The 17,583-nt window shown below is 39.7% G+C and overlaps 2 protein-coding genes across 3 annotated transcripts in view; both read right to left on the reverse strand.

Moving 5' to 3' along the window:
- Positions 1-17,583, reverse strand: part of LOC137037371 (uncharacterized) — a 130,187-nt gene that overhangs the window by 45,375 nt on the left and 67,229 nt on the right. The window lies entirely within an intron of this gene.
- On the reverse strand, positions 1,034-17,350 carry LOC137002241 (uncharacterized). 2 transcript variants are annotated; one of them, XM_067361775.1, is made up of 6 exons: positions 17,211-17,350; positions 16,598-16,627; positions 16,316-16,478; positions 11,965-12,309; positions 1,709-1,750; positions 1,034-1,602 (listed from the first exon to the last, which is right to left on the reverse strand). In XM_067361775.1, the coding sequence occupies exons 3-6, from the start codon at positions 16,380-16,382 to the stop codon at positions 1,445-1,447; spliced, it is 612 nt and encodes a 203-aa protein (XP_067217876.1). In that variant the 5' UTR covers positions 16,383-16,478; positions 16,598-16,627; positions 17,211-17,350; the 3' UTR covers positions 1,034-1,444. The 2 variants fall into 2 exon arrangements, with proteins under 2 accessions (XP_067217876.1, XP_067217877.1); XM_067361776.1 differs by lacking the exons at positions 16,316-16,478; positions 16,598-16,627; positions 17,211-17,350 and adding an exon at positions 12,417-12,484.

The raw sequence follows: 17,583 nt of genomic DNA on the forward strand, positions 1-17,583 counted from the left end.
AGCTTGCTTTCTGCAAGTGAACAGTGACTTGTGGTGCCATCTCAAAAAGGCACAAAATCACTTTCATGGACTTTTTTCAAGAAACGTCAAATGTCAACCTATTAAAACTAACACAAGGGATGTGCCCGATGCCGAATACCTTAATCGGAAATGCACGGATAATGGCTTCAAAACGAATAACAGATTCTGCTGAATAGAAAACAGGAGTCACTCCTTGTGTATGCTGGGTAACAGGTGAGCCAGGGGAAAGCACAGTATTATATATAAACCTCTAAAAACACTAAGCTATGATGACTGTATGAGTCTAAACAACTGTGTTGTCAATAAAACCAAATAAATTAATTGAATATCAGACAGCAAATGGATTAGATTCATTTATTTAAAACTTTATGACTTTAAGTCTAACTAATGTTTCCAAATAGCCTTTGTGTGTGTGTGTGTGTGTGTGTGTGTGTGTGTGTGTGTGTGTGTGTGTGTGTGTGTGTGTGTGTGTGTGTTACGTGACCTTTTAGTGTAAACAAGTCAGATTGTTATCACCCTCACCTCATTTTTTTTTTTTTTTTTTGTGGTTTAGTTGCGTCAGTCAGGAAATCATTATAGTGCATTGCCTGACAATGATCTGAAACCTTTTCTCTGAAAGTTTCCGAAAGAGTCGGCTTTGATATTCTCCCTGTTTCTTTCTCCTGTCATTACTGTTAGACTCAGCTGTTCACTATTGCTGTCAGAGCTTATGCTGATCATCTCCACACCTGTTCTTTCTCTACTCTGATTTTCTCTGCTACTTTACTCTGCTGTATCCTCAGCTCTTTGCTGAGTGCACATCATACCTGTTCTCTGCAGTCTTCCTGCTGCCTGAGATGAGATTCTCTGGCAGAAAATCCACATAAACATTCTGTTTTACTGCTGTTATTTGATCAGATCTCTCAACAACACATTTATCATTGAAGACATCTGTTGACATTTTTATTAAATCAAGCTTTATGTGCGACAGAAGAGATTTACATTTATATTTTCTCTACATATTAATGCTCCTCATATATGTATAATGTCTAAAGCTATAGCCAGGCAAAATGTTGGTCTGGCCGGTCTAATGATATTAAAGCTTGTTTGCATTGAGAAGAAGCTGTTTGCTGCTCTTTTTGAAGGACATTGGCTACATGTAAAAACTGCACTCTAGCATACATTTTGTTAATTGATACAGTATTAATAAACATTGTGTTATAGACAGTAGCTTAACACTTTGATATTTATCTGAATATTGACTGAATCAAACAAACTTGAATAATCACCACAACAGTTAATGACTGAAAAATACATCATTTACCGCAACATTTCCGTTTCTCTGAAGCGAAAATTTGATCTTGTCAACAGGAAAAGATGTCTGAGCCAGAGGCACATTTGTGACAAAGCTCAGACTGTCAAATAAAACAGAGACTGATATCATTTAGCTAAAGAGAGCTCCATGTTTCGCTTCTTTCCATCCTTTCTGCCAACCACGATGGTAAATGATTCCTCCTGCGATGACTGTAGTCAGAAAAAACACAAACACAGCGAGTCCAACACCACCGAACATCAACATCCGCTCTGTCGGGGTCACTCCATCTACAGAGACAGAAGAGATACTCAGATTCATACAACCAGACATTATTACAATTAGTGCTGGATCTCCTCAGAAGTTAAACACAAATAATCCAAATCAACATGTTACCTGTGACGTCAACTTCTTTTGGCTCTTCTGTCACAGACAGACCTGTAAATATATCATCAGCTTATTAAACCCATACACATACAAAACCATCAAAACAATTAAAACTTGTTGCATATGTAAGAGTGCATTAAGATTCTATCTTTTTAACTGTCATTTTGTTCTTCATGCAAATGAAATGATGCATAATAAATGAAAGCTTGTTACCACCACTGAATAAAACAATTTAAAAGATAATGGTGAACATTTATCTCACAATTCTGACTTTTTTTTGCAAAAGGCCCAGATGCATTAAATGTCCCATATAATCCTGTCCAATCACAGCGCACAATGTTACCACTGCGTCACGTGTGCTGAAGCACCGTGTTGGAAATAGAGAAGTGTCAGCGCATGTTAGAGTCTAAAGTTTGTCATCATCGTTATATTTCATCCATCGATGCTTTATTGCTGTTCAGTTTAAGACTGTATTGAGTTGCTGTGTGCGTACATATCACGTAAGTGAATATTGTCTACATATTTCCCGTTTTTACTGAGAAATGCATAGTTTAATTTCCAATCTAAACAGTAGCCAATTAGCATCATTCTGCCTGTATTCATCTTTCTGTTCAGTGTATTTTGGAGTTTTTCTATGTGATATTTGATATTAGATGTTTATGTATTGCACACTGTGTTATAATTGGATGCACGTGATTTGGAGATTATTATTATCACAGTGATCAGCGGCTTAATGCATGCTTGTGGCATGCTCAGTTAAATGGCATTCACGTGCTACTAGCGCCCTCTTCTGGCGATGTTCAGGATAATTACTCATAATTGTTCAATAATACTTTATTAATAGGCCTATAATTCTTGCAGAGACTGTATACTGTTTAATTATTTAAATGGATGTGTATGTTTGTGGAATATATGTACGTATATATTAATAAGTTTATTTCTCTTGTATAATTTGTTAGTGAACCACACATGTTTACTCAAACAACTCTTCAGTAAACAGAGTGAGAACTTAGACCCTGCTTGGTGTGTTTCTTAAACTAAGAGTCAACTTAGACAGTTCTAACTGACTGCCTGCTGCGTTTTGCACAGATCTAAGTTAGCCAAACTTCGAACCTCTTCAATTCAAGTGGTCCTTCGAGCCGGAGCAGTGAATCACAGCAGAGAGATGACTTCCCACCCTGAGCCAGATCCTCCTGTTGTCCGACCTAGATGACAAATAAGGCTACCAATAAGGCTACCTGCACATCTAGCAGACTATCAAGTTCCTGGATCAGGATATGTGAAGAGAGTATTACCAACTGCCGGTCTGAATGAAGCTGAAATGCAGGAAGCTCTGCCCATGCCAGAGAATGCATCGCGATCATCCTCTCCAAAGAGCCAACCCTCATACAGAGATGAACTAATACTCCAAGATGAATGGCGAGAGACATTTGAGGATATGGCACCGGAGAAGGAGGAGCTTCACTTTCAAGCCCAACAGTTATCTGACATTAAGTCTATGTGGCGTGAGATATAAGAGACAGTGACAAGTTTCACAGCCACATCCTACCTGAAATGTCATCCTCATCCTGTCTGCATTACAAGGGCTCAAGGCAGAGAACGCTGAGTTAAAGCAGGAAATCCAGCAGATAGCCACAGGAAAAGAGACTCCTTGTCAATCTGTGACACCAGTACCAGTCCCTCGTATTAATGTGCCAACTCCCATGCATAGTCAGCGATCACTGGTCATCCAGAGAAATCCTGCCAGATATTCTGATGATATTCCTCAATACAGACCTGACCAGAGTGAGCAGTTGACAAGGCAGATGAGAGACCTTACGCTTTCACCCAGGTCAGAGCAGATGTGTGCTAACGTGAGCCATCGCGCCCCCCACCCCACAGAAGTCTTATGCATACTCACAACAGCCTCCTCGATCTAGATATGATCTCTATCCAGGTGAAAGAGAGTTCCATTTAACACAATGACCTGAGATTACATCTAGAGCTGAGATGTTACATGTTCAAGAGAAGATATACAGAGGACCTACACCTACCATACCCAGTCTGACAGCATCTGACCCCAGACAGTTTTCAAGACTGCGGCTGGTGCTGGAGAACCTCCTGCCGGAAGATGCAAGTGAGCGCTTCAAATATCAGATCCTGACTGATCATTTAAAGCTTGAAGAGGCACTCTTGGTTGCAGACTCATACTGTAATTCCATGAGACCGTACACAGACACCATGCAAGTTCTTGTGAAGATGTATGGACAACCCCACAAGCTTGTTCTGCAAACATTGCTGAAGTGCTGGAAGGACCCAACATCAGACCAGGAGATGTTAGAGCATTCAAGATATTTGCTCTCCGTTAGTTGGGGTCAGAAGGGGCGGCTGAGTTGGAATGTGGTTCGCATGTGTCCAAGCTGCAAGGCAAACTTCCTCATGAGCGTAAGACCAGTTTCAAGAGGTATGTCCACCCATCCAGAATAACAGTTCCTACTCTCCTTGACTTTGTGGACTGGATAGAGTATGAGCTCCAGGTTCAGAATGATACTGCCAGGACAGTTACTTGTGCTCCAGACTTATCGACCAAGAAGAGAGACGATCGTTACAACCCCAAGCATCCAGGGAAATCCACAAGCATCCTGCTGAGTGCCGAGAAGCTTGCTGCAGACAGTGAATGCAGAGTGCCTGCTCCAGAGTCCAGACCCAGCTCCAACAGGTACAGAGAAAAGTCACATGCTTACTGCCCTTATTGTGACAGTGCCAGTCATTTCTTTAATGGATGTCTGAACTTCAGAGAGCTGAATAAGGAACAGAAAGAGGCCTGGATTCACAAGAATAAGCGCTGTTGGAGATGCGGTCACAATCATCATGCATCCAGATGCACTCTGAAGGCCCTGTGCATGACTTGCAATAGGAAACATCTCCTTATATTGCATGATCTGAATGAGTGAGTTCATCTTGTATGTGGACCATTCTGTCAGCAGCCACAGAGTCCTTCTGAAAGTGAGTAAAGTAATCATTACAAATGGAGATGCCTCGATGGAGACATATGCCGTGCTAGATGATGGGTCAGAAAGGACTATTCTTCTCCATGCTGCAGCACAGCAGCTGAACCTTAAAGGACAGGCTGAAGACTTGATGTTGCGAACAGTTAGACAAGATCAGTGATCAGTGTCTTCTGTGTCTAATCCTCATAAGATATTTCTCATTAGAGGTGAATTTACAGCCGAGAGACTGAGCCTTGCTGAACATACCTTCCCAATGGCATCCTTACAGAAGAGGTATCGACACCTAGCTGGTCTCCCACTGCAGCAAATGGATAAAGTACAACCCATGCTGTTGATTGGTTCAGATTACCCACATCTCATCACACCTGTTGAACCTGTACTGTTAGGCCCACCAGGTGGACCTGCAGCAGTTAAGACCCATCTTGGATGGCCCAATGAATGAGATTAAACATGGCATCAGTGCTCACCAATGCTTCTTCACATCTATCCTTTCCAACGCAGACCTGTTTGCTCACGTTGAGAGACTGTGGCAGATGGATATGATTCTCTACCACAGCAACAAGGTAGTGACAAGATCCAAACTAGATCAAGAAGCCGTCAAGAGTCCTGCAGGAGAAAACCATGCGAGTGGAAGTAGAAGGGACAATGCGGTATGCCACACCACTCCTTCGTATGCAGAGTATGCCACACTTGTCCATGCCCAAAGAAGCTGTTCTCCCTCAGCTTAGGAGTGTCGAGAGGAAACTGTTTAAGGACCCACATCAGGCTTCCGCCTACCAGGCCGAGATCACTAGATTGAAGGGAGCTGGTTATGTAGCCAAACTGGACCTGAGAGAAGTGGAGAGCTCACAGAATCATGGTACATTCCCCACCATATGGTGCAGCATAATGGCAAGAATTGAGTTGTTTATAACTGCTCCTTTCAATATGAAGGTCACTGCCTTAATGAGTTCCTCCTACCAGGACCCACACTAGGCCCATCATTGCTGGCGGTTCTGATTCTTTTTCGGGAACACCCTGTGGCCATAAGCAGCGATATTCATGGTATGTTTCACCAGGTGAGGCTGCTCCCTGATGACATGCCATTGCTCCGATTTCTGTGGCGAGACCTGAAGCCTGAGCAACCCCCTGATGTGTACCAGTGGCAGGTGCTCCCCTTTGGCACCACATGTAGTCCCTGCTGTGCTACCTATGCCCTGTAGAGGCACGTCATAGATCACAGCCAGCCTGGAGACCAATTCAGAAAGGTCATTGAGAGGTCGTTCTATGTCGATAATTGTCTGCACTGTCTGCACAGTCTTCACTCCCCCCAAGAGGCCCAAGAACTAGTTGATCGCCTCTGCTCACTCTTAGACTCTGGAGGCTTTGAGCTTCGTCAATGGGCCAGCAATTGTCCATCAACGATTACTCACCTCCCCTCTGAGTCCAGATCCATTTCCTGTGAACTCTGGCTCCGTCAAGCCCAACAAGATGTCCACGAGTCTACACTCGGACTGCACTGGCACTGTCAGTCCGACACCCTATGTTACACGCACCAAGCCAGACGCTGTTTCCCTGTGACGATGCATCACATTTACCATGTTCTGGCAAGCCAATATGACCCCCTTGGTTATATCATCCCTTATACTACTAGAGCCAAGATACTGGTACAGCATCTGTGGGACAAGAAGCGTGACTGGGATGACCCCCAGTTGCCTGAGGCATGGCTTACCTTGTGGTTTGAGTGGGAGAAGGAGTTGAGTGGTATAGAGGAGATAGCTCTGCCCAGGTGTTACTTCAGCTTACAGATGGATCACCCTTCCTGTAGACATGAGATTCATGTGTTCTGTGATGCGTTAGAGCAAGCATATGGGTCAGTGGCTTACCTGAGAACAGAGGACAGGGAGGGTCAAGTAGTAATAACCTTTATTGCCGCCAGATCCCGTGTTGCCCCCCGCAAACAGCAGTCTATACCCTGCTTAGAGTTGTGTGCCACTCTCAATGGAGCGCAGCTTTCCCAGCTCCTGACTATAGAGCTTACAATTTCCATTCACTCCTCTATGCTCTGGTCAGACTCTACCACTGTGCTCACGTGGCTAACCTCCAGCTCATGTCGTTACAAGATGTTCGTACACTGTAAAAAGCCCTTCAAGGGTGTTGTCTGTAGGAATTAATTTTAAAAAGTATATTTCTTCCAATAAATTGATTCCCTTTTCTTTTTGAATTCATTTAAGTTTTACATAAGTAAAAAGTGTGAATGTTTTTGTAACTTATTATTACCTATCAAAAAAAAAAGATTTCACTGACCTTCACAATAAATTGCTTCTACAAAACTCTATTTAAGTGTTTATATCCAAAGTAAAACGTCACGACCCACCCACATGCTGCAACAGAACAATGAGATCGTTGCTCGTTGTCACCTGTACCGGACCAGTTTCGGATTTCTGTGGAGTTTTTGAGGGCTTTATACAACGTGCAACCGAAGTAAGTAACTATTTACATTGCATAAAGTTAGGTTTTAGCCGAATGAGCATGCATTTATTGCACTATAAACGTTAAGTTTGTCAGTTTTGCAGGCGCCGCATGAGGCCTTACCGAAGGTCTTGACATTAAAGTTAAAAGTTACGTTAACTGCTAGGTTTGTAGTTACTGTTGTTGCCCTGCATGATTGAAAAATCAATATCTATCTTCTAAAAAATTGCTTCTTTAGAAGACCATTAGATCTACTGGGAGGAGGAGTTCATGGAGTAGGTAAGCTCTTTAGTAGGTGGAATTGAGGTAAATGTTTCAGAGGTTTGTTGTTATCTGTCATTTAGAGGAATTAAGGTAACCAAAAGTCAGTTATTGAGAGTCGGGGGGAAAAAAGGAAAGAAAAAAAGAAAAAAAATATCATCCCTTTCTATATAGAAGCCAGCAAGAAAAGGGACGTTAAAAGCATAAATGCCATGATGGCCAGGACATATAGCTGGAGAAGAATGGAAGTGGTTGTCCAGTCCCCAGATGTGGCAAAATTTAAAGAAAGATGGCCTGCCCTCTTTGAACCATTCCAGGTAAATGATTTAGCACTGACATGCTGCTCATTCAGTTTTTTTTTAAAAGGCAAATAATAGTGAACAAGCTTGTTTATGTGATGCTAGACACACTTTTTGCTGAACGCATACTGAAGACCCACCCCAAATATTTTATGGAGTATTGGAATGCATAAAAATGAACGGTTGCCAATTCTTTACACATCTTGAGTGTTCCAAATAACAGTCAAACAATTGATGTATTACAGATAAATGAAGAATTCCGAAGGTGTGCTGCAGTTCCACTAGAATCAGTGTTTATGTCCCAGCTGGAGAAGTACACTCCAAAACTTCTCGACCTGTTTAGTGCGAAGGGTGGAGCGGTTGGTCAACGCATCAAGAACTTGTTAATGGAACTGATATAGGTGAGGCAAAATGTTGCAGGGGCATATTAATACAATAAGTACTTTATTCTCTTGTCTTGCCTAATTGGGTGTATATTGCAAAAAAAATTGTTTACAGCTCCTAATTCATTTTAAGGTTAAATATTAAAAAAAATATATATATGTATATATAAGCTCTGTTGAATAGGTAGTACATACCCACACTGATAATTGCATTGTATGTTGTATGTAGTTATATTCCCTGCAAGATTGTTTTTCATTATTCACTTACCAACTATAGGATCCAAGTACCTCTGTGGTGAAGAAGAGAGACGTGACTCTGAGATGCCTTATTAAATACATGGGAGAGAGTGGGCAAGAGCTCATCTCTGACTACTATGTAAGTATTGTTTAAAAAGCATAGTTTGACTTTTTTTGGGGGAAAAGCACTTATTTCTCAGATATCAATCTTATGTCTGTCTGAGTTTAGTACGGAGCTGGAGTTGGGGATTGGTTAGCTTGTCTTAGAACAAATACTATAATTGGGTGGAAATGGCTAGTCTAGCTCTGTCAAAAGTTCAAAAACACACCTACAAACACCCAAATGTATGTGCAGGAACCAGTGTCCAACATTAACCTTTTGGTCTTCCAGTGGCTAGTAACCTTGATTTAGTCATAATCATCTGATGATATAACTGTAAGAGTGGCATTTTCAGATACTTTTACTTAACCATACCTATGTGTTACCAGCTGAACCCCTCTCCCCTTTAAGGATTTAGGCCTTGGAGGTTACTTGTGTATGTGATGTAGTCTAGCAGGTTTGTTGTGGCAAGTGAGTCTCTACTGAAAGTTGTACTTTGAAGCCAGTTCAACAGGCCATGCTTTCTGTGCAGGAGCTGGCTCGACCAAACTTAAAACCTTTTGTGAACTTTTAATGTGTGATTTTATTGAAGGCTTTTGAAGATCGTTCTCTGTTGCCACTTATTTTTCTGTTTATGTCTCATACAGGGAAAAACGGAGAGCAGTGTCCACGAGGACCTGAAATTGCGCAATATGCAGATATATGTCTGCTGTAAACCAGATGCAGTGGGCATCATCATTAAGGGAATCCCAGTGCTTACTGATCTTGGAAATCTGGCCAGGGCATGTTGCCTAACTTACAAAAAGTAGCTTGAAAATGTTGCCTTAATTTTTTTTCACGCTACTACTGGACTGATTCGAGTAGGAGGACATCTACGCTACTGTGAAGTATTAGACGCAGATGCTGTACATCCAATTGTCCTCAACCCCCGACATCTGCCTACTGAGCTAATCATCAAGGATTATGATGAAAGGCTGCATCATCCTGGTAGAGAGAGACTTTTTGCTGAGATCAGAAGAACATACTGGATATTGAAAGGTTGTGAAGCTGTCCGCCGACACCAGCGCCAATGTGCGGAGTGTAAGAAATGGAGAGGCCACCCAGAAGTCCCCCAAATGGCTGACCTGCCCCTTACCAGACAGAGATTCTTCCGTCCATTCTTCTATTCAACTGGCATGGACCGTTTCGGCCCCTTCCTAATTAAGATTGGGCACCGTAATGAGAAGAGATGGGGTATAGTCTTTAAGTGTAGGCAGTCCATCTCGACCAGTATTGACTCTGACTCGTTCCTGATGGCCCTACGACAATTTATTGCCCGAAGAGGGAAGCCGTATGAGCTATTGTGTGACCAAGGCACCAACTTTAAGGGAGGAGAATGTGAATTGAATGACTCCTTTGCCACCCTCCAAGATGAGCTACAGAGTCATCTCAGTATCCAGCAGATGAAGTTCATCTACAACCCGCTAAGTGCACCTCACTTTGGTGGTTGCTGGGAGAGGGAGATCCGCTCGATCAAGGCAGCCCTCAGAGTGACCATCAGGGCCCAGACTGTCACTGAGAAAGTGTTGAGAACAGTCCTGGTTGAGGTTGAAGGTATTCTCAACTCAAAGCCTCTTGGGTATACCTCCTCAGATGTGGCCGACCTTGACCCAGTCACACCATATTGTTTCCTGATCGGCTGTCGTGATGCGTCTTTACCTCAGGTGGTTTATCAAGAGTCTGAGATCCTGAGTCGCCGGCGATGGTGCCACAGCCAACTACTCGCAGAGCACTTCTGGAGACCTTTCCTGAAGTACTACTTACCCAGTCTTCAAGCCCGCCAGAAGTAGAAGACAGAGAAGAAGGAAGTCACTAGAGATCAGGGATGTGGTCATGCTCATAGATCCTCAACTTCCTCGTGCCCTCTGGCCAGTAGGCAAAGTCACCCAAGTGTTCCCAGGCTCAGATGGTCGTGTTCGGACAGCCAACGTAGATGTCAAGGGTAGGACCTTCACATGAGTCGTAGCCCGTCTCATCCAGCTTCCAGTCCTTCGAGGATAATCAGGACAAGATATAGACCTTTTGTGAGATGATCGAATTCAGTTTGATCATCTCACAAAAGATCTATATCTTGTCCTGATCATCCTCTGGTAGGACTGGAAGCTGGATGAGACGGGCTACAACTCTGGGGGCGGCTGTGCAAAAGGCCTGGATGCTTTAAATGTCCCATATAATCCTGACCAATCACAGCGCACAATGTTACCACTGCGTCACGTGTGCTGAAGCACCGTGTTGGAAATAGAGAGACAAGTGTCAGCGCATGTTAGAGTCTAAAGTATGTCATCATCAGTATACTTCATCCATCGATGCTTTATTGCTGTTCGGTTTAAGACTGTATTGAGTTGCTGTGCGCGTGTGAATATTGTCTACATATTTCCCGTTTTTACTGAGATATGCGTAGTTTAATTTCCAGTCTAAACAGTAGCCAATTAGCATCATTCTGCCTGTATTCATCTTTCTGTTCAGTGTATTTTGGAGTTTTTCTATGTGATATTTGATGTTAGAGGTTTATGTATTGCACACTGTGTTATAATTGGATGCATGTGATTTGGAAATTATGATTATCGCGCAGTGATCAGCGGCTTATCGCATGCTTGTGGCATGCCCAGTTAAATGGCATTCACGTGCTACTAGCGCCCTCTTGTGGCGATGTTCAGGATAGTTACTCATACTCATAATAGTTACTCATAACAATACTCATAATGCTTTATTAATAGGCCTATAATTTTTGTATACAGACAGTATACTGTTTAGTTATTTAAATGGATGTTTATGTTTGTGGAATATATGTATATGTATATATTAATAAGTTTATTTCTCTTGTATAATTTGTTAGTGAACCACACATGTATACTCAAACAACTCTTCTGTAAACAGAGTGAGACTTAGACCCTGCTTGGTGTCTCTTCAACTAAGAGTCAACTCACACAGTTCGAACCGACTGCCTGCTGCGTTTTGCACAGATCTAAATTCGCCAAACTTCGAACCTCTTCAATTCACTCGCAATTGTGAGTTTATATCTCGAAAGTCTTGACTTTATAACTTTTATGCAAAAAATGTCAGAATTGTGAGATGATAAGTCACAATTACCTTTTTTATTTTTTATTTAGTGGAGGAAACAAGTTTCCATTGTAATGGCATTTCAGGGCAATTATAATAAAAAGGAATCTATAACAATGAATCCAGGATATTTCTCAATAACAATGTGGTCCATCAGCTCAATTAACTGTACGATTTGGGTTAAGTCTTTTGTAAAAACATTATCTACTGTAATAATGATTCATATCAATGATAAAAAACATTTGATTTATTTTATTCCAAGATCATGACTTCAAATCCCCAACAAGTATTAAATAGACTGCCAGTGTAATGACTTAATCTTTATTATTTATATTTTTACATATTAGAATAACAGTGCAGTGATGGAAACTCTGAAATAACACCAAGTCTGAGAATGTATGTATACATCAAAACATGTGAAAAAATGAAAACTGAAATGTGTTACCCTCAATCTCCAGTCTGAAGGGTTTGTCGAAGTGCATCTCTGGAGCGTCAGACTTTATTCCACAGAAATGAAGACCAGAATCTGACTCTGATACTCCTGAAATAGTTAGAGAGACTCTGGTGACCCAACTGTCTGCAGTGATTTTCAGGCGAGTTTTGTTTTGATTGTAGTTGATCAGAAGTTTTCTCCCGGCTTTGTCCTTCTCTGCAGAAATCAGTAGAACAAGCTCTTCAGATCTGAGATGATACCAGGCCACTTCATATCTGTTTCTCATGCTGCAGTTCAGAATGATGTTTTCTCCCATCTGAACTTTTAACAGATCAGAAGATCCTCGTACTGATGCATCTGGAGACACATTGATAAACAAAGACCCTTTTAGACTATATTGATAGCTATTGTATTTGAGGATGGTATGTTTAATTTCATGAATGCTTGAAATAGTATATATTTACCACTGGACGTGATTTGCATAATCCAATAAGAAAATACACAGAAGAAGAACATGACTTTTTCCATTGTGTCTTTTGTTCAAAAAGTGCTGAACTAAAGGTTTTAGCAGAATGCAGAGACTAAAACCGCAGTTTCCATTTCCGTACCAGAGAATAAATAGTTTCTTTTCAAGTATTGCATACTCGAGTCAAACATTTATGTGCTGATTTCTCAGTGCAGTTGTACTCAGTACTGAATGTGTCTACTTTAACTTACAAAGACACTTAACAAAACTTGACTAAGTGTGTGTAGATTTGATAAAAAATATTGCAGGTTTTTAAAAGTAAACTCTATAAACAGCTTTGGAGACACTTTTGATTAATTATCTTTAAAATATTACATAAAACATTCTTTAAAAAAATTGCAAATACAAATTCTGTCTCTTGGCTTAATTGAGTTTTTGTGCATGTTTTCAAACTGAAGGAGGAAGTCCATCTTTTCTAAGGTTATATATAGTCAGACAGGAAGCTTATGCTGCAATACTGAAAAAGTGAATAACATCAGTGATGAAAGACGCTCAAAACTTCTAAAGCAGACAACGTTATTTATTAAGTTACACATTTAAATATACAGACAGTAGAAATGTTAATTTTCTCTCTTTATGCAAAAGTGAAAAGCACTGTTCGGCAGAGGAGAACTGGCCCCCCGACTAAGCCTGGTTTCTCCCAAGGTTTTTTTTTCTCCATTTTAACACCTATTTGGCACCATTTGCCACCTGATGTCACCTGTTGGAGTTTGGGTTCCTTGCCGCTGTCGCCTTTGGCTTGCTTAGTTGGGGACACTTGACATTTGACTTGACATTTGATATTCAACAGTGATCTGCCTGCATTGACACTATTCTTTAAGAGCTGTTGTGCAGCCAAAATTGTATACCCGTTATCAATGTAAAGCTGCTTTGAACTTCAAAATATAAAAACATAACAGAAACTCTTCTAAAATGGGATAGCAAAGCGTTAAACACTACTGAATTCCCCACTTAACATTAATATTACACAAAAAAACATTATATAACAGTTAATTATTCTCCTTTTCGGGTTAATTATTCTCCTTTTCAGCATTTATTCTCCTTTTCGGGTGTCATGGCAAAGCATGCTGGGAAATAGAAATCCCAGCCTAGTTTCGGGAACATTAAGTCCAAATTAAAAGAAACAAGTTTATAAAACTCAAAACAAGGAAACAATTCAGATTACTTAAAATGTGTCAGTTGCATGAACTCAAAAGTTCTAAATACTCATAAAATACTCATAAAAGTTAATTTGATTGAACTAATTTGCTTAATTTGAGTTTTTCCCTATTCAAACCAATTAATTATTTTGAGTGTTAGGGTTTACAGTGTAGTTTTGTAGGGTTACCATTGTGGTGAAGAGTAGGGCCTGTGGTTAGGTTGAGGATGGGCTGCAAAACTCTTAAGACCACATATGCTGTGTCGTAGTCTGAATGTACTGTAAATTACCTGTACGTAATTAACATTATGATAAGGAGGGCCTTTCTGAGAACGATGCCGGTGACGTGATTGTTAATAAGAGATACCATACACTGGCCTTGCTCCGCTTCCACAGCTCTTGGCCCCACCCCACTTGTCACAAACATTTTAAGTTCTACTAACTTTAAAAATAATGAGTTTGCTTAATTAAATATTTTGAGTATTCTGAACTTACTGAGTTTTACAGTGCACGTGTTCATTCAAGTATTTGATTGAGAGAGAAGTTGTTTGTTTGTTTGTTTCCTGTAAACTGCCATATTTGTGATACTCGCAAGAAAGATGCCGTGTCTCTGAAATTACTTCTCTAATGAGTTAAGTCATGTTAGACGGTTGCAAACTTTAGTAGAGTACACGAAACTGGAAGTACATCGATCTAGTACGAGTTCACGGGTGGGAAGTCATGGGTTTGACTGCCATTCCAGTGCACTTTCACGGGTAGAAGGTTGGAAAAACATGGGTTGCCTGGAACGGAGCATAATATGCTGTAGTTATTATCGTGCCATGCTCGGTTTAGCTACGCCCAACTCCACAATTCAGTACTGCATAGTTCACAGTTTTGTAATGTGTTTCAGCAATACATTTGTAACATTTATGATGTGTTTAGAAACAAGATTAGCACACAGAGGCACAAGGTTTAAAGAACTGGCAAAGACAAGAGGAAAGAGGGCACAATAAAAAGGGAGCAAAGAACATGAGGAACAGGTGACAAAACTCATACAAAGGAGGACTGAACAACGACTAAACGAGGGCGTGTTATCTGGAAGCAAGGAGGTGGGAACAAAGGAACACAAACAAAGACAAAGCCATGTGCTGACACACAACACAAACAGAGACACATTAAACAAAGACAAGACTGATAAGGCAGAACCCTGACAAAATCCTCAAATTTATTATAAATCTGGTATTTTCAATATATATAATATTGTTTCGGTAACACTTTAGAATACTGATCCTTCATTAATGAATAACTACACAGGAACAAATGAGTAATGCATTATTAACACTCTAGTAACTACTATTAACTAACAAGTAACTCTGATGAATGAATTAGTAAGTAATAGTGCTCAGTTAAAGGTGGTAGTTCACTATTAACTAATCAGTAACTACTGTTTTTTTCATACCTCCCAGAGAACTACTAAGAACTACTATATACAGGTTCGTAATTAATGTGAATAATGAATAATGTATAATTAATTCTAGAGTAAAGGCTTTGGTAAACCACTAGTAATGAGTGAAGTATTACCAAATACCTAAGAAGGAATTATTAATTATTTGGATCAGTATTCTAAAGTGAAAAGCATGATAACTCTCTAGTAACTACTGAAGGTTTTTGTAAAGTATTGGATAATAATAACTCAAGAGTTACTATATAACTCTAAAGTAACTACTTCTTTTTTGGATCAGTATTCTAAAGTGAAAATCATAGTAACCCACTAGTAATTACTTAAGTGTTACCAAATATATCATAAGGAATTACTGTACAAAAACATCAAATGTTTACAATGACTAGAGTAGTTACTAGAGAGTTATCATGTTTTTCACTTTAGAATACTGATCCAAATAATTAGTAATTCTTACTAAGTAATACTTCACTCATTACTAGTGGTTTACCAAGGATTTACTTTAGAATTAATTATACATTATGCATCATTCATGTTAATTATGAACCTGTATATAGTAGTTCTTAGTACTCTTAGAGGTATGAAAAAACAGTAGTTACTTATTAGTTAATAGTGAACTACCACCTTCAACTGAGCACTATTACTTACTAATTCATTAATCAGAGTTTATTGTTAGTTAATAGTAGTTACTAGAGTGTTAATAATGCATTATTCATTTGTTCCTGTGTAGTTATTCATTAATGAAGGATCAGTATTCTAAAGTGTTACCATTGTTTCATACGTTTCGCCATAAAAAGTAAAGTTTCTCTTTTTTAATGTTACATCTTTTGACCTAGACGGGGTGTAACAGTATCCTATTAATAAAATACATTCTTCAAGTCCCTCACAATTAGGCACATATGATATTTTGATATTTTCTGGGATTGTGTCGATAACAATAATTGTGTTTTTTGTGCTGGAATATCTTGGCTGGTTTAGGACTGTCTGACTCACAAAGATTTTCATATTTTGTGCATTAAAGGTGATATTTTCTCCCAGAAATTGATTTCCAGGGACATTTACTGTACCTTTATGGACTTTTTTTTCATACACAGATAAATGCATCCTCTTTTATTTATATTTTTTTCAGACAAAGTTGGGTCCAAAATTTAGTCTTGTATAAAAACAAATATCACATTTGCAATCTTGCTGATATTTCAAGAAGAACAGCACTCTTGCTCAACCATACAATATGATATAAATATAAGATTATAAGTACCCAGTGTCATCTCTAGATGTTCTGGACTGCTGTACAATGTGTTGCATTGGGAATCCTCTTTGATCATGTTCTGCGTTTCTGTTCCAACATTTCCAAATGACAGCAGATATAATCAGAGCCAGAACCAGAGCTCCAATCACAGACAGCACAATGATCCAAGGATCTACAGCAGGTAGGAGGAAGTAAGAGAACGCATTTTTTAAAATGTTTTTTTTTTTTTTTTTTTTTTAAATCACTGTTTAAAGGTTCTGTAAATCTCTCAGTGTCTCCTGTTTTACTTACTATGTGGTTCAGGGTCATTAGCTTTTCCCACTGTAGAGGATATCAAAGGTTACTCACACAGTTTAGCATCAATTTGCTGTTTAAAACAACATTTTATTAACAAAGTTCAGGAGGAGCACGTTCAGATAATTAACCTAAATAACATGAGTGGAGAGCATCCAGTTACTCAATTAATGATAAGAGATATATATACAACAGACTAACCTCTGTTCGTTTGACACTTTATCAGCATCCCTCCTCCACCCCATCTCCTCATTCCTAGTCCTAACTCTTATTTATCACAACCGGGGTGAGTACTCTAGGATTGGGCCAAATTTATGAGCTCAGAGCCCTCCCCCTGGACAGCACACCAATTACACATAACCTTTACTCTGTGAACTCGGGAATCATGATTAATAAACCTCAGCTGTTCAAGTGCTTTAAAGATAATATTTCTGAACATCCACTGATCTTCTCTCACCTGTGACTGTGACTGTGAGGAACCAAATGTAATTATTTTAAAAAGCCACTGGAAAACCCCATATTGGATACGACTAATCTTATATATTAGACAGGATGTGTAAGACCAACACAATTACTAAAGGAAATCCAGAACACACAGTTTTGACTTTACCCTGAATATGAAGATGATACTCCAGGGTTTGTTGCTCCACCTCTGTTTGATCATCAGTGTAATAGACTCTCAGAATATATTTCCCAGCATCACTCAGTCTCAGATCCTTGATGATGATGTCACATGATCCTTCTTTAAATACTCTGTCATTTTCACTCTCACATTCTTCATTCTCACAGACAGGGATGATTTTTGAAAATCTGCTTAAATTAATATGAGAAATCTTACTGGCCTCATATTGACATGGCAGTGTGACACTGCTTCTCTTTTTTCCTGTCACAAAAACAGGAGGGGTTTCTGCAAATACAGACAAGATCACCTTCTCCATAATCATTTACAATTAACAATCAAACGATCATCTCACTTTCTTCAG

This window comes from Chanodichthys erythropterus, chromosome 15 (assembly GCF_024489055.1).
Source record: "Chanodichthys erythropterus isolate Z2021 chromosome 15, ASM2448905v1, whole genome shotgun sequence".
NCBI classification, from domain to species: Eukaryota; Metazoa; Chordata; class Actinopteri; order Cypriniformes; family Xenocyprididae; genus Chanodichthys; species Chanodichthys erythropterus.